Below are 23786 nucleotides of genomic sequence, written 5' to 3'. Positions count from 1 at the left end.
GAAAAGGAAAAGAATCTGTGAAAGTCTTACAGGGATGACCATACTTTGTGTTTCCACCAGCCAGAGTTTAAAGACCTCCAAGCTATCCAAAGCATCATGCAGAATTCTCCCAAGGGTACTGCTTTAGAACTGGTGACAAATTAGACCTAGACAAAAAGCTGCTATGGACCCACTAGATACTTAAGAGCAAGTCTTGAATGAATCCAATTGCAAATAACTAAAATCCATGTGAGAACAAAATATAATATTATTTAAAGGAATACAACACAGCATCCAACAATATGAAATGTAAAATTTCACAAATCCAGTAAACAATGACCAGGATGCAAAGAAACAGGACAATATGACCTATAATCAGGTGAACAATATCAATAACCTGGAAAATATACGCATGATGGAACTGGTAGAACAGGACTGTTACATAGCTATTATAAGACTGTTCCATATGTTAACAAGGTAGAGGAACAGGAATATTATGAAGAAAGCAATGGAAGATATCAAAAAGAACAAAATGGAGTTCATATAAAAGTAAAAAAAAAAAAAACCTCAAATGACAAATACATTGAAATAGATAAACATCAGATTAGATACTGCAAAAGCAAAGTTCAAAGAACTCAAAGACATCAATAGAAAGCATCCAAAATGAAGTGCATAGAGAAGAAAAGAAGATTGAAAAGAAAATAAACAGAGTATCGGTAACCACAGGACAATGTGAAGTGGTCTAAAATATATGTAAAGGAAGTTTCAGACACAAAGGAGAGATAGAAAAGATATTCAAAGAAATAATAGCCAAAGCCCTCTCAAATTTAATAAAAGGTATAAACTTGCATGTCCAAACTCAATGAATTCTAAGCAGAATTAACATAAAGAATCCCACAGAAAAGACACAGCCTAATGAAATTGCTGAGAACTAGTGATGAAAATCTCAAAAAAGTAGAGAAAATGAGACATAATTTGTGCAAAGGAACAAAGATAACAAAAAGCTTATCATCAGAAACTATATCAATCAAAAGAAAATAGTTGGAACTCTTTAAAGTGTTGAAAGAAAAAAAACACCCTGTTAACCTAGAATTCATTATACAGTGAAAACATCTTTCTGAAGATTTTACCAGAAAAAAAAAAGTTTAGAGAATTTAATATAAGTGGAATTGCGCTATAGTGTACATTGAAGGAAGCTCCTCAGTAGAATAAAAATGATATCAGATAGAAATCTGAATCTGCACAAAGACATGAAGAATGCAGAATACAGTAAACACATGGGTAATTATGAAATATATATTAATCATTTCTAGACATTTTATAATATAAATGAGTGTTTAAAGCAAAGATGCAGTAATAATGTATTGTGGGGTTTATAGACTATGTAGAAGTAATATGTATAACAACAATAGCACAAACAAAGGACAAAACATAGAAGAAAAACAATACTTTTGTAAGATTCTTACATTAATGCAAAATGGCATAATATTATTTTAAGGTATTCTGTGTTAAAGATGTATATTGTAAATCCAGGAACAATAACTAAAATATACAACAGAGTCTGAGCTAATAAACTATAGATCACATAAAAAAACACTGGTTAATCTAAAAAAAAAAAAAGCAATGAAAGAAGAAAAATGAACAAAGTATGAAAAAGGAAATATAAAATGAATAGCAAGATGGTAGATTTAAGCCCAATCATACTGAAAATTACATTCAGGAGGTGGAATAAGATGGTAGAATATATGATTACATCATTTGTCTGATTCCTCCCTCCCCAACCCCACCCCTGCAGGAACACCAAATTTTAACAACTATCTGCAGACAGAAAACCACTGGCACAAGAACCAAAAATCAGGTGAGCAATCATGCTACCTAGATTTTTACATCATATCGCTAAAAGAGACATTGAAGATGGGCAGAAAGACAATCTTGTATTGCTGATGCCACCCTTCCCCCAGCCCCTGGCAGTGGCTGAACGGCCTGGAGAATTTGTGCACTTGGGAGAAGGAGAGTGCAGCAACTGGGGGACTTTACATTGAACTCAGTGCTGCCCTGTCATAGTGGAGAAAAAAATTGTGCTGGCTGGGCTCACTCAGAACCCACACATGGAGGGAACATTTGGACCAGCCCTAGCCAAAGGAGAATCATCCATTCTAGAGCTCAGAACTTGAGCTCTCAGCAAGCCTCACTGCCACAGGCCAACGTGCTCTGCGGTCTTGAGTAAACTTGAAAGACAGTCTAGAACACAAGGAATGGAACTCTTAGGCAACTCTTAGTGTTGGGCTGGGCTCAGAGCCAGAGGATTAGGGTGGTATGTGACTTGGGCAGTAACCCAGCCAGGGCAGCTAAGGGAATGCTTGCACCACCTCTCTGCCAATCCCAGGCAGTGCAGCTCATAGCTAGAAAATGAGTCCTTCCTTCTGCTTAAGAAGAACAGAATAATGATACAGGGGATATCACCACTGATCCCACAGAAATACAAACTACCATCAGAGAATACTATAAACACCTCTACGCAGATAAACTAGAAAATCTAGAAGAAATGGATAAATTCCTCGACACATACACACTCCCAAGACTAAACCAGGAAGAAGTTGAATCTCTGAATAGACCAATAACAGGCGCTGAAATTGAGGCAATAATTAATAGCTTACCAGCCAAAAAAAGTCCAGGACCAGAGGGATTCACAGCCAAATTCTACCAGAGGTACAAGGAGGAGCTGGTACCATTCCTTCTGAAACTATTCCAATCAATAGAAAAAGAGGGAATCCTCCCTAACTCATTTTATGAGGCCAGCATCATCCTGATACTAAAGCCTGGCAGAGACATAACAAAAAAAGAGAATTTTAGACCAATATCCCTGATGAACATCGATGCAAAAATCCTCAATAAAATACTGGCAAACCAAATCCAGGAGCACATCAAAAAGCTTATCTACCACAATCAAGTGGGCTTCATCCCTGGGATGCAAGGCTGGTCCAACAAATGCAAATCAATAAACATAATCCAGCATATAAACAGAACCAATGACAAAAACCACATGATTATCTCAATAGATGCAGAAAAGGCCTTTGACAAAATTCAACAGCCCTTCATGCTAAAAACTCTCAATAAATTAGGCATTGATGGGACATATCTCAAAATAATAAGAGCTATCTATGACAAACCCACAGCCAATATCATACTGAATGGGCAAAAACTGGAAGTATTCCCTTTGAAAACTGGCACAAGACAGGGATGCCCACTTTCACCACTCCTATTCAACACAGTGTTGGAAGTTCTGGCCAGGGCAGTTAGGCAGAAGAATGAATTAAAGGGTATTCAATTAGGAAAAGAGGTAGTCAAATTGTCTCTGTTTGCAGATGACATGATTGTATATCTAGAAAACCCCACTGTCTCAGCCCAAAATCTCCTTAAGCTGATAAGCAACTTCAGCAAAGTCTCAAGATACAAAATCAATGTGCAAAAATCACAAGCATTCTTATATACCAATAACAGACAGAGAGCCAAATCATGAGTGAACTCCCATTCACAATTGCTTCAAAGAGAATAAAATACCTAGGAATCCAACTTACAAGGGATGTGAAGGACCTCTTCAAGGAGAACTACAAACCACTGCTCAACGAAATAAAAGAGGATACAAACAAATGGAAGAACATTTCATGCTCATGGGTAGGAAGAATCAATATCGTGAAAATGGCCATACTGCCCAAGGTAATTTATAGATTCAATGCCATCCCCATCAAGCTACCAATGACTTTCTTCACAGAATTGGAAAAAACTACTTTAAAGTTCATATGGAACCAAAAAAGAGCCCGCATTGCCAAGTCACTCCTAAGCCAAAAGAACAAAGTTGGAGGCATCATGCTACCTGACTTCAAACCATACTACAAGGCTATAGTAACGAAAACAGCATGGTACTGGTACCAAAACAGAGATATAGATCAATGGAACAGAACAGAGCCCTCAGAAATAATACCACACATCTACAACTATCTGATCTTTGACAAACCTGACAAAAGCAAGAAATGGGGAAAGGATTCCCTATTTAACAAATGGTGCTGGGAAAACTGGCTAGCCATATGTAGAAAGCTGAAACTGGATCCCTTCCTTACACCTTATACAAAAATTAATTCAAATAGATTAAAGACTTAAATGTTAGACCTAAAACCATAAAAACCCTAGAAGAAAACCTAGGCATTACCATTCAGGACATAGGCATGGGCAAGGACTTCATGTCTGAAACACCAAAAGCGATGGCAACAAAAGCCAAAACTGACAAATGGGATCTAATTAAACTAAAGAGCTTCTGCACAGCAAAAGAAACTAACATCAGAGTGAACAGGCAACCTACAGAATGGGAAACAATTTTTGTAATCTACTCATCTGACAAAGGGCTAATATCCAGAATCCACAAAGAACTCAAACAAATTTACAAGAAAAAAACAAACAACCCCATCAAAAAGTGGGCAAAGGATATGAACAGATACTTCTCAAAAGAAGACATTGATGCAGCCAAAAGACACATGAAAAAATGCTCATCATCACTGGCCATCAGAGAAATACAAATCAAAACCACAATGAGATACCATCTCGCACCAGTTAGAATGGCGATCATTAAAAAGTCAGGAAACAACAGGTGCTGGAGAGGATGTGGAGAAATAGGAACACTTTTACACTGTTGGTGGGACTGTAAACCAGTTCAACCATTGTGGAAGATAGTGTGGTGATTCCTCAGGGATCTAAAACTAGAAATACCATTTGACCCAGCCATCCCATTGCTGGGTATATACCCAAAGGAATATAAATCATGCTGCTATAAAGACACATGCACATGTATGTTTATTGTGGCACTACTCACAATAGCAAAGACTTGGAATCAACCCAAATGTCCGACAATGATAGGCTGGATCAAGAAAAGTTGGCACATATACACCATGGAAAACTATTCAGCCATAAAATATGATGAGTTCATGTCCTTTGTAGGGACATGGATGAAGCTGGAAACCATCATTCTCAGCAAATTATCACAAGGACAAAAAACCAAACACCGCATGTTCTCACTCATAGGTGGGAATTGAACAATGAGAACACTTGGACACAAGAAGGGGAACATCACACACTGGGGCCTGTTGTGGGGTGGGGGGAGGGGGGAGGGATATGCCTAATGTAAATGACAAGTTAATGGGTGCAGCACACCAACATGGCACATGTATATATGTAACAAACCTGCACATTGTGCACATGTACCCTAGAACTTAAAGTATAATAAAAATATATATATATAAAAGATGAATTAGAGGACACAAAACTCCTCCAAAAAAAAAAAAAGAAGAACAGAATAAAGAGGACTCTGTCATGTGTCTTGGATACCAGTTCAGCCACAGTAGGATAGGGCACCAGGCAGAGTCATGAGGTCCCCATTTCAGGCCCTAGAACACAAACCAATAACAAGTAACAAGATTGAAACCATAATAAAAAGTCTCCCAGTAAAGAGAAGCCCAGGACCCAGTTCACTGCGAGTTCTATCAAACATCTAAAGAAGAACTAATACTAATCCTACTCAAACTGTTCTGAAAAATTGAGGAAGGAATACTTCCAAACTCATTCTACAAGGTCAGTATTACCCTGATACTAAAATCAAAGACACATCGAAAAAGAAAACTACATGCCAACATCTCTGATGAATATTGACATAAAAATTCTCAACAAAATACTAGCAAACTGAATTCAACAATACATTAAAAATGTCATTCATCATGACCAAGTGGGATTTATCCCCGGGATGCAAGGATGGTTCAACATACACAAGTCAATCAATGTGATACAACATATGAAGAGAATGGAGGACAAGAACCATATGATCATTCCAACTGATGCTGAAAAGCATCTGATAAAATTCAACATCCCTTCATGGTAAAAATCCTAAAAAATCTGGGTATTAACATTACCTCAACAAAATAAAAGGCATGTATGACAGATCCATAGCTAGTATCATACTGAATGGAGAAAAACCAAAAGCTTTTTCTTTAAGAAGTGAAACACAACTAGGATGCCTACTTTCAGCATTGTTATTCAACACAGTACTGAAAGTCCTATAGAGCAATTAAACAAGAAAAAGAAAAAAGGGTCATCCAACTCGAAAAGGAAGAGGTCAAATTATCATTGTTTGCAGATGATATTATATTTAGAAAAACCTAAAGCCTCCACCAAAAAAATGATAAGAATTGATAAATTCAGTAAAGTTGCAGAATACAGAATCAGCACACAAAAATCAGTGGCAGTTCTATATGCCAACAGTGAACAATCTGAAGAAGAAATCAAAAAGTAATCCCCTTTATAATAGCCACAAATAAAAGTAAATACCTAGGAATTTACTTAGCCAAAGAAGTAAAAGATCTTACAAACTATAAAATACTGATGAAAGAAATTAAAGAGGACACACACAAAAAAATGCAAAGATATTGCATGGTCATGGATTGGAAGACACAATATTGTTAAAATGCCCATATTACCCAAAGCAATCTATAGGTTCAATTCAATTCCCATCAAAGTACCAATGACATTCTTTACAGAAATAGAAAAAACAATAGAAAATTTATATGGAAACACAAAAGACCTAGAATGGCCAAAGCTATCCTGAGCAAAAAGAACAGAACTGGAGAAATCATATTACCTAACTTCAAATCATACTACAGAGCTATAGTAATAAAAACAGCATGGTACTGGCATTAAATCCAACACACAGACCAATGGAACAGAATAGAGAACCCAGAAAAGAATTCACATACCTATAGTAAATTCCTTTTAGAGAAAGGTGTCAAGAACACACACTGACTGGGCGTGGTGGCTCACACCTGTAATCCCAGCACTTTGGGAGTCCGAGGTGGGAGGATCATGAGGTCAGGAGATCGAGACCATCCTGGCTAACATGGTGAAATGCTGTCTCTACTAAAAATACAAAAAAATAGGCGGGTATGGTGGCACACACCTGTAGTCCCAGCTAATCTGGAGGCTGAGGCAGGAGAACTGCTTGAACCTGGGAGGCAGAATTGCAGTGAGCCAAGACTGCACCATTGCACTCCAGCCTGGGTGACAGAGCAAGACTCTGTCTCAAAAAAGGAACACACACTGGGAAAAAGACAGTCTCTTCAATAAATTATGGTGGGAAAACTAGAAATCCATATGCAAAATAATGAAACTCGACCCCTATCTCTTGCCATATACAAAAAGCAAATCAAAATGAATTAAAGACTTTAAAATCTAAGAGTTCAAACTATGAAAGGACTACAAGAAAACATTGAGGAAACTCTTCAGGATATCAGTCTCGGAAGGCTTTTTTTTTTTTTTTTTTTTTTTTTTTTTGAGATGGAGTCTCGCTGCAATGCCCAGGCTGGAGTGCAATGGCGCACACAGTCTCAGCTCACTGCAACCTCCACCTCCCGGGTTCAAGCAATTCTCCTGCCTCAGCCTCTCGAGTACCTGGGATTACAGGTGCGCACCACCATGGCCAGCTAATTTTTGTGTTTTTAGTAGAGAAGGGGTTTCACCATATTGGCCTGACTGGTCTGGAACTCCTGACCTCAAGTGATCCACCCACCTCAGCCTCCCAAAGTGCTAGGATTATAGGCATGAGCCACCGTGCCTGGCCTGGGCAGACATTTCTTAATTAATACCGCATAAGCACAGGCAACCAAAACAAAAATGGACAAATAGAATCACAACAAGTTAAAAAGTTTATGCACAGCAAAGGAAATAATCAACAAAGTGAAGAGACAACCCACAGAGTGGTAGAAAATATTTGCATACTATCCATCTGGGAATTAATAACCCAAATATATAAGGAGACAAAACACTTTATAGGAAAAAACTAATAATCCAATTTAAAAATGAGCAAAAGAATTGAATAACTATTACTCAAAAGAACACATACAAATGGCAAACAGGTATATGAAAAGGTGCTCAACATAATCGATCATTAGAGAAATGTAAATCAAAACTACAATGACATAGCACTTAACTCCAGTTAAAATGTCTTTTATCCAAAACACAGGCAATAACAAATGCTGGAAAGGATGTGGAGAAAAGGAAACCTTCATATACTGTTGTTGTGAATGTGAATTAGTATAACCACTATGGAGACAGTGTGGTGGCTCACGCCTGTAATCCCAATACTTTGGAAGGCCGAGGCGGGTGGATCACGGGTCTGGAGTTCGAGACCAACCTGGGCAACATGGTGAAACTCCATCTCTGCTAAAAAATACAAAAATTAGCCAGGCATGGTAGTTAAGCCTGGGAGGCAAACATTGCAGTAAGCCAAGTCATGCCACTGTATAGCCTGCGCCTCCAGAGTGAGACCCTGTCTCAAAAAAAAAATTTTTTTTTTAAATCCACTATGGAGAATAATTTGGAAGTTCCTGAAAAAAGTAAAAATAGAGATATCATAAGATCCAGATCCAGCAATCCCACTGCTAGGTATTTATTCAAATGAAAGAAAATCAGTACATCAAAGAGATTTTATATCTGCACTCTCATATTTGTTGCAGCACCATTCACGATAGCCAAGATTTGGAAGCAACCTAATTGTCCATCAACAGATATATGGAGAGAGAAACTGTGCTACTTACACACAATGGAGTACTATTCAGCCACAAAAAAAGAATGAAATCCTGTCATTTGTAACAGTGATCCTGTTATTTTAATGAGCTGGAGGCAATTATGATAAGTGTTAAACGAGGCACAGAAAGACAAACATTGCATGTTCTCACTTATATATAGGATCTAAAAATCAAAACAATTAAACTCATGAAGCTAGAGAGTAGAAGGATGGTTATCAGAGGCTGGGAAGCACAGTGTTGAGAGGGAAGGTGGGGATGGTTAATGAGTACAAAATAGTTAGAAAAATGAATAAGACCTAGTATTAGCACAACAGGGTGGCAATAGTCAAAATAATTTAATGGTACATTTTAAAATAACTATGAGTATGATTAGATTGTAACACAAATGATAAATGCTTAAGGAGACAGCTATTCCATTTTTCACGATATGATTATTACACATTGCATGCCTGCATCAAAATATCTCATGTACTCCATAAATATATATGCCTACTAGATACCTACAAAATTTAAAAAATTACATTCATTATAAATCACCTAACCAACCCAATTAAAAATAAAAGATTGTCACACTGAATAAAAAAGCAAAACCTGACTATAAGCTGTGTACAACTTCATTTTTTTTAAAAAAATTAAAAGAGAAAGATAGAAAAGAATATACTTATGCAAACACAAGGTCATAAGGAAGTTGAGTGGGTCAATACCAGTATCACAAAAAGTAGATTTTTTTTCAAATAAGACATATTACTAGGGATAAAGAGGGTCATTTCATCATAATAATAATAAGTGCATCATAGGGACATATCAGTTCTAAGTAGTATGCACCCAATAACAGAGCTTCAAAATGCATTAACCTGATAAAATGGAAACTGACAGGATTGATATTGATAAATATAACTGGAGATTTCAACTCCTCTCAGTAATTGATAAAACAAGTACAAAAAAATCAGTACGAATACAGGAGATTTGAATAACACTGTCAATCAACTTTACCCATGTGATGTCTATAGGCTACTCCACACAGTAACAGCAGAAAACACATTCTTTCTAAGTGCAAATGGAACATTTGACTAGACCATATACTGGGTCATAAAACAAGTCTCAACAAATTTAGAAGAACTGAAATTATATAAAGTATGCTCTCTGATCAAAATGAAAGTAAATTAAAAACCTAAAACAGAAGTATTAATATATCTAAAAATTTTCTAAATATTTGGGAAGTAAACAACACATTTCCAAATAACCCACAAGTAAAAGAAAACACAAAAGTAATTTGAAAATACTGAAATGAATAAAAATTAAAACATGACATATCAAAATTTGTATACTGTGGCTGGAGTAGTACTTAGACAATAATTTCTAATACTAAAATGCTCATATTAGAGAAGAAGATAATCTCAAATAAATTATCTAAGTTTCTACCCAAAAGAACTAACAAAAGAAGAGCAAATAAACAAGAAGTAAGCAGAAGAAAAAAACAGTAAAGGTGGAAATGAGAAAGCTAGAAATTAGCTAGGCATCTGTTAACATAGGCTCAAGCCTTCTTCATGTGGTCTCTCCACGTGAGCTTGCTTAAGTTTCTTCAAGCTTGGAAGCCTCAGCGTAGCTGGACTTTTTACACAACAGCCAACCAAGATGGAAGCAGCACCATCCTTTACAGCCTAGCCTCAGAGTCACAAAGGGCCACTTCTGCCACATTCTGTTGGTTACAATCAACTCACAAGCTTGCCCAGATTCAAGGGGAGGGGAATTAGATGCCATTTCTTAATGAAGTAGTCTCAAGGTTCTAGAAAAAAAAAAATGTGTTAAGGAAGATATTGTTGTAGACATCTTTGAACAATGTAATCTATATTATAGATCTGGGTTGACATATAGTATCATTTCCATTTAACCTGAAAAACTACCTTTTACATTTCTGTGGTGCAAATCTGGTGACAAATTCTCTCAGCTTCTGTTTATCTGAAAATGTCTTTATTTTCCGTTTATTTTTGAAGGATATTTTCACAAGACATAGAGTTTTCATTGACAGGTTTTGTTTTGTTTTTCTTTCAGGACTTTACAGATACTCTACTGCCTTCTGGTTTGCTCTGTTTCTGATAAGTTGGCTGTAGCTCTTATCACTGTTCTTCATTATGTACTATACCTTTTCGTCTTTGGCTGCTTTAAAATTTTTCTCTTTATTATTGTTTATTTAGCAATCTGATAACAATGTGCCTCAGTGTAGCTTTCTTTGTATTTATCTTGATAAAGTTTTTTGAGCTATTTAAATTAGTGTGTTAATACTTTTTCTCAAACCTGAGAAACTTTGAACCCAGTTATGTACTAGGTCCATCTTATCTTTTAAATTACTGACTATATTAAATTATTTAAAGCCCCTGTCTGCAATTTCCAACATATGTGTCATCAGTGGATCTATTTCTATTGTCTATCTTTTCTTCTTTTATGGGTAACATTTTCTTGCTTCTCTGCATGTCAAATTTTAGCTTTTTGCTGTAAAACTGTGTATGCTATGTGCTTGAGAGCGTGGAATTGTTTTTTTCTTCCTCATCCTTCAAAGGCTATTGAGTTTTGTTAGAAGGCATTTTTTTTTTATCGGCAGAGTCACTTTATCTTGTGAAATTGTTAGGGTCAAGAGTAGCTCTTGGGGTTAATATCCAAAATATGTCAAAAACTCAAACTAAACAGCAAGAAAAATAACTCGATTAAAAAATGGGTAAAGGACCTGAATGGACATTTCTCAAAAGAAGATATGCATATGGCCAACAAGAATATGAAAAGATGCTTGGAATCACTAATTATCAGGGAAAGGCAAATTAAAACCATAATGACACATCAATTCATACCTAATAGAATAGCTACTATCAAAAAGACAAGAAATAACAAGTGTTGAAAAGGATGTGAAAAAAAGGAAATCCTTGTGCATTATTGGTGGAAATGTAAATTAGTACAGCCATTAAGAGAAACAGTATGGGAATTCCTCAAGTAGTTTTAACGTATACAACTACCATATGATTCAGTAATCCCACTACTGAGTATATATCCAGAGGAGATGAAATCAGTTTGTCAAAAAGATATCTGCACTCCTATGTTCATAGTAGCATTATCGCAATAGCCAAGATATGGAATCAATCTAAGTGTATATCAATGGAGGAATGCATAAAGAAAATGTAATATAAATAGACAATAAAATATGGAATATTATTCAGACTTTAAAAAGATGGAAATCCTGTCATTTGTGACAACATGGATGAACCTGGAGGACCTAATGTTTAGTAAGAAAAGGCACAGAAAGACAAATAGTGCATAATCTTACCTATACATGGAATCTACAAAAGTTGAACTCATAGAAGTAGACAGCAGAATGGTGGCTGCAAATGAACTCAAAGAAGTTGAGTCATATTGGTCAAATAATACAAAATTTCAGTTAGGAGAAATACGTGCAAGAGATCTATTATACAACGTTGTGACTTTAGTTAATAACAATGTACTGAAATCTTGAAAACTGCTAAGAAAGGAGACTTTGTTTTTTTAACCACCTAAAAAAGTATATGAAGTAATATATATATTAACTAGCTCAATTTAGCCACTCCAGAAGTATACATATTTCAAAACAACAAATGTACATGATGAACATATACAATTAAGAAAAAAAAACAGAGGAGCTCCTCCTCTAGAGCTTTGAGTAGCACTCTTAAGACCTCATCTTCTGCAGTCTTACTGAATGCAAAAGATGTTTAGCTGGACTCTTCCATTCTGGTTGGTCAGAATTCCAATGTTTCCATGTATGTTTCCAGTGACCTTTGGCACCCTTATTCATCTCACAGACCTCCAGTGGCTGTTCTCTGCCAAGCCTCACAGAGTTTCACTCTGCACATGGCTACTAAATGTTTTTACCAAAGACTCAAGGTCTCTCCAGTGCTGATTAATAGAACTACTTCTTTGAACAACTCCTTGCTCTCTGGTACCTTGCTCCACCAATCCCAGCTGTCACATCAGCCCTATATGCCAGTCTCTGGGATTTTGCTTTTGTGTTTTCTGTGTAAAAACACTGCTTTTTGTTTGGGCTCTACTTTCCTGTGTTACTGTTTAGACAGTGTCCCCAGACAGAAAAATGGAGAATGGCAAGATTACCTTATGTGTTTCCCCTTCTTTGAAGGATCACAGCCTTTTTATGTCTTCTGTCTAATGCATGAATAGGGTTGCTTCATGTAGTTTATCCAATTTTACAATTGTTTATGGCAAAAGGGTAACTTTGATACCTTTTACTCTGTGATGGCTGTAACTAGAAGTCCTATTAATGCCTTTTTAAATTAAAAATAGCACTGCCAATAAAACCTTAATTTCCATACATCAAAAGTCAACCAAAGGAAACTAATAAGTAGTAAAATAAAAGTGTGGGGCAAGGGTGTGAGCAGACTTGTGTAATTTCCCATTATTTTAATTTTCTTAGAATAAAAAAAATTCCAAGAGTCACATCATTTCTTGTTCATTTTCATTTCTCACCAACAGCTCTTCATTCTCTCCTAACCAAAGCCTAATTTTGCATTCAACTTCGAGTAGATGATTTATGATGAGTCAACTATGCCAATAATGATGCTCCTATTTTACTTTGTCAGATACTCAATCTCCCAGCCTCCCATAGAGCTGGAAGTGATCATATGGCAGTGTTTTATTCAATGAGACATACAGGAAAGTTTGTCAGGGATCTCCTCAAAAGGTTCTTATTTTCTTAATAAAAGGAATAGGTGAAGGCTGGTCCATTTCCTGTCTTGAATGTGGGTCTCTTCTGACTGTAATATACATGAGAATGAAGAGTTCACACTCTAATTATACCAAAGGAGGAGAAACAAAAGAGCCTGGGTCCATAATGACATCACTGAGCAACTAAACCAATGCAGCAACTGACTGCCTTTGAGAAAAATAAAATTTATTTGTTTAAGCCACTCTTTAAGTTTTGTATTTCTTATAATAGAAAGCATTTCTGACTAATTAATGCACATACCATTTGTTCTTTAAACTAACAATAGTTTGCATATAAGATGTAGCTAGTTTTTAAATAGAATATTAGAAGAAAGTAGTTAGAAGCTGCATTCTTTTGAAGCCTTTGGACCAATCAGGTTTTCTTTAGTGTCTATTAAATGCACGCCTCCCTTATATCAACCCATAGATTACAAACTTCCTTGTAGCTAGAGATCTTCTGTTTTAAATATGAGTCTAAGCACTTCTGGGAGTTCAAATTAGCTTGCTGATAAATTCTATTTCTAGATGTTCTATAAGTTATCTCTGTTATCTAGGTATTCTTTGACTCCATTAGGAACAAGGACCCTAAACACCTAAAACTTTTTTTCCCCTGACAGAAATGAGTTTGCTGGTAAGATAAACAAGCACAGGGATGGTCACTGTCTTACGTTCACATTCTCTGACGTCCAAGTTGAACTGCTGTAATGCTCCCAAGGTGAGCTGCCGCACTTCAGCTTCCAACAAAAGTTGCATCAAGGATGTGGCTAAATGCTTGCAAGCTGACATACACGCTGTCTGGGCCACCTTTCCCTGAAACACAAGAGTGTAAATCATAAAGTTAATGCATCTAACATAAATTAAAATAAAATTTCAACAAAACTTAAAATTACATCTTTTTCAATTAGGAATTTCCCTAAGGTTCTCCTCATCATAATACCCTTCCATTCAAATAATCTTGGAATTAAAGCATCTGATGGCAATCATCTTATATAATAGCTCCGTCACCATCAGTCATGGTAGCTGTAACACTAAGCTAAAATTCACAAAGCCCAGTTATTTAGTCAAGAATTACTTCTTTTCTAAACTGACATCAAACAATATTCAAAATTTTAAGTAAAGTGAGAAACAATATTCTACAATATTGCAGAATACAATATTCTACAGAGAATAAATTTCAAAAACTTCCTTCCAAATTAAAAAATTCTTAAAAATCAAATGTGAACAATAATCCCCACTGTATCTAGAAACCAGTGTTTACTGCTTTATGATTTAACACATATAAAGTGAAAATAATTATGGCCAGGAGCGGTGGCTCACGCCTGTAATACCAGCACTTTGGGAGGCCGAGGCTGGCAGATCACAAGGTCAGGAGATCGAGACCATCCTGGCTAACACGGTGAAACCCAATCTCTACTAAAAATGCAAAAAAATTAGCCGGGCGTGGTGGCAGGTGCCTGTAGTCCCAGCTACTCAGAAGGCTGAGGCAGGAGAATGGCATAAACCCGGGAGGCAGAGCTTGCAGTGAGCGGTGCCACTGCACTCCAGCCTGGGGGACAGAGAGAGACTCCGCCTCAAAAAAGAGGAGAGGGAAGGGGAGGGGAGGGGAAGGTTATTTAAAACAAAAAGGTTACCTGAAAAAAATAATTAAGGGGATGCATTTTGTTTTCTTAGAAAATACTGAGATTTATGAATATAAACTCTAGGTCAATTTTGAAAATATGGATTTTAAAATTAATATTTTAGTGTCTTCTTTAAAAGATTCAAAGTACTCTACATTTAGTGAATTATATAAATTTTATATCTGTTATTTATAATCTGTTTCAAAATATAGGATGATGTTTTAAAAAGACTATGATCAAATTATTTAGTGAATCATCCTTCTTTTTTGAAATAACAAAATATTTCAGCCATACAGAAAAATATAGAATCATCAGATAAATACTTAACGTATCCCCTAAACATTACAAATACAGTTTAAGCCCTGGTGTGACCTCCTTAATCATGTTCCTCCCAGTCCCCACAGATGACCATTATTGGTATTAGGTATCCCATTTGTTTTTAAAAAGTACTATTATGACAAGTATATAACCAGAAACAATATGCTGTATTATTTTACATATTTTGAAACTTTCTATAATATTATGTAGGTCCTTCTGCAACTTCCTTTTTCAGTTGAATATTATGAATATGAAGATTTTGAAGTGTATTGTATCTAGTTGTAGTTTATTCCCTTAGTTGTTCCATAGTATTCCTTTTTGGAAGTATAACACAATTTATTTGGCCATTCTTCTCATGCTGGAGATTTAAGTTATTTCTTTTTCTTTCTTTCTTTTTGTTTTGGCTATTATAAACAGAGTAAGTCAGTTCTAGTAAGAGATCATGAAAATGCAAGAGCATGACTACAGTGTCCCTTTTATATGTTTTTTCATATGTTATACTGGGCCAGGGTCTTCAATGAATCTAGCAGGCTTTAAAGAGAAAAACTATAAATAAATAATATCATACTACATTTTAAAATTTACATAATTTATGTACTTTGGATAATTTCTTTGGAATTACTTTTTGAAGCTACTAGGATGAGGGGTATCAAGACTGTGATCCATAATGCATATGCTTATATGTGAAGACAAACACAAGTGAAAGCTAGACTCCCAAATATCCAGTTAAATGACTCTGCTTATGGTATGTTCTGATTTGCATTGTCCCCAGATATTTCGTAGAGTATTACTTCATTGCATAATCACCAGCAGTTTTATAAGTTTTTCTGCTAATTTTTCTACCAATGAAACAAAAGATATTTTATGGATTTTATGTCTTTGATTACTGTGTGCAATTGAATATTTTCTAAATTTGTATTTATTTGACTCAAATCTTATTTGTAGCATAAAAAATAATGATGACCTATTTCAGTATACAGACTATAAATTTTCCTCATTTCTATGGTTTCATTTGTATTTTCTGATGGGCCACACTCTGCATGATTTAAAACAACAAAGGAGGTAATTTAGAGATCAAGTGGAACAGATACAATAGAGGCAAAAACAAATTCTAAAGAGAAAAGTCACATCATAAAAGAAATCCACATTAAATTACTTGGTTTTAATTAAACCCACCAGAGACCTAGGACAGGCACCTCCAAAGAAAAACAGGGTTCAACATAATGGTCAGGCTATGCCAACTGTGAACTTTCAGAGGCGACAAAGGTATGAGACCAGCACAATACTGAACATTATTCCCCATCGCTTGCTTTTGTCAGCTTTGTCGAAGATCAGATGGTCGTAAGTGTGTGGAATTATTTCTGGGCTCTCTATTTCATTCCATTGGTCTATGTGTCTGTTTTTGTACCAGTACCATGCTGTTTTGGCTACTGTAGCCCTGTGGTATAGTTTGAAGTCGGGTAACGTGATGTCTCCAGCTTTCTTCTTTTTGCTTAGGATTGCCTTGGCTATTCGGGGTCTTTTTTGGTTCTATATACATTTTTAAATAGTTTAGTTCTGTGAAGAATGTTATAAATAGTTTGATAGGAGCAGCATTGAATCTGTAAATTGCTTTGAGCAGTATCGCTATTTTAACTATATTACTTCTTCCTACTCATGAATATGGCATGTTTTTCCATTTTTTTGAGTCATCTCTGATTTATTTGAGCAGTGTTTTTATACTTCTCATTATAGAGCTCTTTCATGTCCCTGGTTAGCTGTATTTCTAGGTATTTTATTCTTTTTGTATGGGATTGGGTTCCTGATTTAGCTCTCTACTTTGGTGCTATTGGATGCTATTGGTGTACAGGAAGGCTACTGATTTTTGTACATTGATTTTGTGTCCTGAAACTTTGCTGAAGTTGTTTATCAGCTCAAGGAGCTTTTAGGCAGAGTAGCCATATGCAGAAGATTGGAATCAGACTCCTTCCTTGTACCATATACAAAAATAAACAGAAGATGGATTAAAGACTTAAATGTAAAACCTAAATCTATAAAAACTTTGGAAGATAACTTAGTAAACACCTTTCTGGACAAGGGAACTGTCAAAGATTTCATGACGAAGACCCTAAAAGCAATTGTAACAAATGCAAAAACTGACAAATGGGATCTAATTAAACCTAAGAGCTTCTGCACAGCAAAATAAACTATCAACAGAGAAAACAGAAAACCTACAGAATGGAAGAAAGTATTTACAGACTATGCATCTGGCAAAGGTCTGATGTCCACAATCTATAAGGAACTTAAACAAATTTACAAGCAAATAAACAAACAACCCCCCTTAAAAAGCAGGCAAAGGACATAAACAGCCACTTTTCAAAAGAAGTCACACATGTGGCCAACAAGCATATGACAAAATGTTCAACGTCACCAATCATTAGAGAAATGCAAATCAAAACCAAAAGGAGATATCATCTCAAACCGGTCAGAATGGCTATTATTAAAAAAAAATTTAAAAAAACAGACACTGGCAAGGTTGCAGAGAAAAGAGAACACTTACACACTGCTGGTCAGAGTGTAAATTAGTTCAGTCATTGTGGAAAGCAGTGTGGTGATTCCTCAAAGAACTAAAAACAGAGTACCCATCAACCCAACAATCCTACTATTGAATACATAACCAAATGAATATAAATTGTTTTACCATAAAGACATATGCACACCTATGTTCACTGCAGCACTATTCACAATACCAAAGTCATGGAATAAACCAAAATGCCCATCAACAGTAGACTGAATAAAAAAATTAGGTACCTATACACCATGGAATACTACACAGCCATAAAGAAAGAATGAGATCATGTTCTTTGCAGCAACATGGAAGGCACTGGAGACCTTTATCCTTAAGAAACTAAAGCAGGAACAGAAAACCAAATGCCTCATGTTCTCACTTATAAGCAGGAGCTAAATAAAAAGAACACATGGTCCCAAAGAGGGGACTAACAGATGCTAGGGCCTGCTTGAGGGTGGAAGATGGGAGAAGTGAGAGGATCAGAAAAAATACCTTTCAGGCACTATGCTTAATACCTGGGTGATGACATAATCTGTACACCAAACCCTCATGACATGAGTATACCTATATAACAAACCTGCCCATATACTCCTGAACCTAAAAGTTAAAAGAAAACAAACAAACAAAAAATGAAAACAAAGCAAAACAAAAGGTGTGAGACTCTATAGCTTTTCAACAATGAGAGTGGGAATAGAGTGAATGAATGAAGCAAGACTATATGATCATCTCAATAGATGCAGAAAAGACATTTGAAAAAACTCAGCCTCCTTTCATGATTAAAAAAAAAGCTCTCAACGAATTAGGTATAGAAGGAATGTAACTTAATACATTAAAAGCCATATATGACAATCCTATAGCTAATGTCATACACAAAAGTGAAAAGCTGAAATCTTTTTTTTTAAGATTAGGAACAAGACAAGGGTGTGTACTCTCATCATTTCTAATCTACACAGTTCTGGAAGTGCCAGTCACGGTAGTTAGTCAAGAGAAAGAAATAAAAAGCATCCAAATTGAAAATGAAGTTAAATGGTTCACTAATTGTTTGAAAAATATATATGATCTTATATAGACAGAACTCTAAAAATTCCACCAAAAACTGTTAGAATAAACAAATTCAGTAAAGTTGCAGGATACAAAATAAACATGCAAATATCAGTTGTGTTTCTATACGCTAACAACAAACTATCTGAAAAAGAAATCAAGCAAAAAATGTCACTTACAACAACTATTTTAAAAAACTTGGAAATAAATTTAGCTAAAGAGATAAAATATTTGTATATTTAAAAGTATAAAACAATACTAAAAGAAATTTAAGAATACACAAAGAAATGGAAAGACGTATCATGTTCATGAATTGAAGGAATTAATATTGTTAAAATGTCCATTCTACCCAAGGTGATCTACAAACTCAATGCAATCCTTATCACAATACCAATGACTTTTTTCAAATAATAGAATAAATAATGCTAAAGTTCGTATGGAACCACAAAAGACCCCACATAGCCAAAGCAATCTTTAACAGAAATAACAAAGATGGAGCTGTCACATAGTCTGATTTCAAAATCCAATACAAATCTATAGTAATCAAGACAGTATGGCACTAGTGCAAAAACTGATACACAGACCAATGGAACAGAATACAGAACTCTGTAATAAATCCACACATTTATGGTCAACAAATTTTTGATAAAGATACCAATAACACACAATGGGGAAAAGATTCTTCAATAAATGGTGCTGAGGAAACTAGATATCCACACGCATAAGAATGAAATTAGTCCCTCATCTCACATTGTAAACAAAAAATAATTCAAAATAGATTAAAGACTTAAACATAAGACCTGAAACTATGAAACTACTAGAAAAAAAAAACAGATGAAAAAGCTCCATGACATTGATCTGTACAATGACTTTTTTTTTGTATATAACCACAAAAGTACAGGCAACAAAAGCAAAAACAGACACACAGGATTACATCAAACTAAAAAGCTTCAGGACAGCAAAGGAAACAATCAAAAGTGTGAAGAGAACCTACAGAATGGGGGAATATACTTGCAAACCACACATCTGATAAGGAGTTAACATCCAAACTATATAAGGAACTCAAACTCAATGACAAGAAAAGAAATAAACTGATTAAAAAATGGGCAAAGGATCTGAATAGACATTTCTCAAGAGAAGACACATGAATAGCCAAGACGTATATGAAAACATGTACAACATCACTAGTCATCAGAAAAATGCAAATTAAAACCACAATGAGATACCACCTCTCATTTGTTACAATGAATATTATCAATAAGACAAAAGGTAACAAGAGTTGGTGAGAATGTGGAGAAGAGGGAACCTTTGTCAACTGTTGGTGTAAATGTAAATTAGTATAGCTATTATTGAAAACAGTAGGGAAGTTCCTCACAAAATTTAAAATAGTATTACTGTATGATCCAGCAATCCTACTAATGAATATATACCCAAAGGATATGAAATCAGTATGTCAAAAAGACACCTGCACTCCCATGGTCATTGGAGCATTATTCACAATAGCCAAAATATGAAGTCAACCCATTGTCCATCAATGGATAAATGTAAAAAAAAAAATCTGCTATATATATACACACACACATACATACATACAGTGGAATACCACGTATGCTCATAGGCATGAGCAAAAAAAAAATGATGTAAAACAGGAACTTATATTTAAAAGAGAAGCAGAGGGCAGAAGTTTAGAAAAATTGCAGCCTGGTCATGTAGTAGAAAAGAACAGCCCATTTTCAGGAGAAGAATTCAAGCAGGCTGCTGAGCAACCACTTGCTAGAGGAATCTGCATAACTAAAAGGAAGGTAAGTGTTGATAGCCAAGACAAAGGGGAAAAGGTCTCCAAGGCAAGTCAGAGACCTTTAAGGCAGCCCCTCCTATCACAGGCCCAGAGGTTTAGGAGGACAGAATGGTTTCATGGGCCAGAACCAAGGCCTCACTACCCTGTGCAGCCTCAAGACACTGTTCCCTGCATCCTAGCTGCTCCAACTCCAGCCTTGGCTCAAAGGTGCATAGGTACAGCTCAGGCTGCTACTTCAGAGGGTGCAAGCCATAAGCCTTGGCAGCTTTCATGTGGTGTTAAGTGTGTGGGTGCACAAAGTGCAAGAGTTGGGATTCATGCTAAATGAACAGATTTTAACTGCTCTTGCCTAACACACAGAGAAAATACGGGAAACTATGTGAGATGATGGATATGTTAATTTGCTTCGCTATAGTAACCTTTTTACTATCTATATGTATTCTGTAACATCATGTTGTACACCTTAAATAAATGTAACGTAATTTAAGTTTTTAAAAATAATTTTACATTAGTGTCCGTTTTGTGCCTAGGTTCTTTTGCTCAGCATGTTTCTGAGATTCATTCATACAGTTGCCTTTTTCCTGATTTGAGAAGTATTCAGTCTTTCATCATTAAGTAAAATGTTAGCTATAGATTTCTTACAGATATCCTTTATCAGATTACATAAGACTAGCCTACACTGCTGACAGAATTTTATTTTTCATGAAAGGGTGTTCAATTTTGTTAAGTGCTTTCTGTGTACATATTAAGATGAGCACATGGATACACTCACACACACAGTTATATAACTTATACAATACACCTTACTTAGGCACAGTGTATCTTTTTAAAATATAATGCTGGATTTCATTTGATACTATTGTGTAGAAGATTTTGAGTCCGTGTTTATGCAGGATATTAGTCTACAGTGTTCTGTTCTTATATTGTCATTGTTTGATTTTGCTATTAGAGTAATGTTGGTCTCATAAAATAAGTTTAGAAAACCCTTTTGTTTTGTGAAGCATTTTGCTTAGAATTGGTTTAATTTCTTTCAAAAATGTTTGATAGAATTTACTAGTGAAGAAATCTCAGCCTGTAGTTTCTTTGTGGGAGGGTTTTTAAAATATAAATTCAAATTCTTTATTACAAATAAGCCTATTTGGGTTTTCTGTTTATTCTTTTTTTTTTTTTTTTTTTTTTTTTTTTTGAGATGGAGTCTCGCTCTGTCGCCCAGGCTGGAGTGCAGTGGCGCGATCTCGGCTCACTGCAAGCTCCGCCTCCTGGGTTCACGCCATTCTCCTGCCTCAGCCTCCCGAGTAGCTGGGACTACAGGCGCCCGCTACCACGCCCAGCTAATTTTTTGTATTTTTAGTAGAGACGGGGTTTCACCGTGTTAGCCAGGATGGTCTTGATCTCCTGACCTCGTGATCCGCCCGCCTCGGCCTCCCAAAGTGCTGGGATTACAGGCGTGAGCCACCGCGCCCGGCCTCTGTTTATTCTTGAGTAATTTGTAATTTGTGTCTTTTATAAATGTATAATTTGTGTAATTCAAAGAATTTAACCAAGTCACCTACATGGTCAAATTAATTAGAATAAAGTTGTTCATATTTTACTTGACTATATATTTAGTCTCTGTAGTTTCTGAGGTCTGTAGTGATATTCCTATTTTCATCCCTGACATTAATAATTTGAATCTGCTTTTTTTCTTAACCAATGTATTTTTTTAAAAAAATAGTGTTTTATTTCTTCCACTATTGTGTCCATTTACTATTTCATTAATTTCTGCTCTTATATTTATTATTTCCTTTTTCCTATTGAGCTGGGTTTCAATTTGCTCTTCTTTTTTTAGCTTCATAAGACAAAACTTGGACTTTGATTTTGGACCTTACTTTTCTTATAACATAAGTACTTAAAGTGATCAATTTTCCTCTAAGCTAGCAGTTCTCAACTGGGGGCAATTTTGTTTCCCAGGGACATTTGGCAATGTCTGAAGACATGTTTGGTTGTCACAACTGGCAGGAGGTGGAAGGAGGGGAGAAACGCTACTGGCATATCATGGGTAGAGGCCAGGGATACTGATAAACATCCTATAACAACCTGGACATTCAAACACACCTGGTCCACAATGTCAATACTACCAAGGTTAAGAAACTTTGCTCCAACCAGTGCATTAATTGCATCCCACAAATTGTGATAAGTAGTGTTTTCATTTTTCTTCAGTTCAAAATATTTTCTAAATTTCTTTGTGGTTTCTTCCTTGAGAAAGAGGTTATTTAGAAAAATGTTGTCTAATATCTAATGATTTGGTGATATTTTTGGAATATATCTGTTATAGATTTCTAATTTAATTGTGTTGTAGATGACTAACATAGTCTATACAATTTTACTCCTTTTGAATTTACTGACGCATGTTTTATAGCCCAGGATGTGGTCTAGCTTAGTGAATATTCCAATATGCACTAAGAAAAAAAAGCTGCTATTGGTGGTGTAATATCCTATAAATAGACTAAGTCAAGTTGTATGATAATTGTTGTTCAAGTCTTCTATAGCTTTACTGATACCCTATTTATTTTAATAATTTTAATTTTAATAATTACTGAAAAGACTTAAAATTAGCAGCTGCAATTATGAATTTGTCTATTCATCTTTTCAGTTCTGCCAGTTTTTGTTTGATGCATTTTGAAGATTTGTTACTGAGTGCAGACACACGGTTGTAATGTCTTCTTGATTAATTGGCCCTTATATCATAATGAAATGTCAATTTTTATCCCTAGAATAATCCTACTTCTTAGGTCTACTTTACCAGACATTAATACAGAAACTCAATGTTTTAATGATTAGTATTTGCATGGTATATCTTATTCCTTGCTATTACTTCTGACCAATCTATGTCTTTATACATTAGAGTGATGTTCTTGTAGGCCAAATATAGTTGAGTCATTCTGCTTTATCCAGAGTAATAAATCTCTGCCATTTATTCAGAGGGTTTACATCATTAATTATACTTAATATAATTCACAGTACGATTGGATTTAAATCTATTATGTTGATCTTAGTTGTCTTTTTGTCTAATCTGCTCTGTTTCCTTTTTCCTATTTCCTGTCTGCTCTTATATTACTTAAGTGTTCTTTATAATGCTATTT

The 23786-nt window shown here is 35.4% G+C and overlaps 1 protein-coding gene and 1 long non-coding RNA gene across 5 annotated transcripts in view; both read right to left on the bottom strand.

The window, feature by feature from the left end:
* The window catches only part of EXOC6B (exocyst complex component 6B), a 652710-nt gene that overhangs the window by 192000 nt on the left and 436924 nt on the right, over window positions 1-23786 (bottom strand). For all 4 annotated transcript variants that reach the window (XM_515544.9, XM_054678524.2, XM_054678525.2 and 1 more), the window contains one exon: window positions 14009-14150. In XM_515544.9, coding sequence (XP_515544.3) covers window positions 14009-14150 — 142 coding nt within the window. The remainder of the gene's footprint in view (window positions 1-14008; window positions 14151-23786) is intronic.
* LOC129143230 (uncharacterized) lies at window positions 8917-12668 on the bottom strand. The gene is made up of 2 exons (XR_008546448.2): window positions 11914-12668; window positions 8917-10386 (listed from the first exon to the last, which is right to left on the bottom strand). It is a non-coding gene; the product is annotated as an uncharacterized LOC129143230 (long non-coding RNA).

This window comes from Pan troglodytes, chromosome 12 (genome assembly GCF_028858775.2).
Source record: "Pan troglodytes isolate AG18354 chromosome 12, NHGRI_mPanTro3-v2.0_pri, whole genome shotgun sequence".
Lineage (NCBI taxonomy): Eukaryota > Metazoa > Chordata > Mammalia > Primates > Hominidae > Pan > Pan troglodytes.
This window is presented reverse-complemented; position numbering and strand designations above follow the sequence as displayed.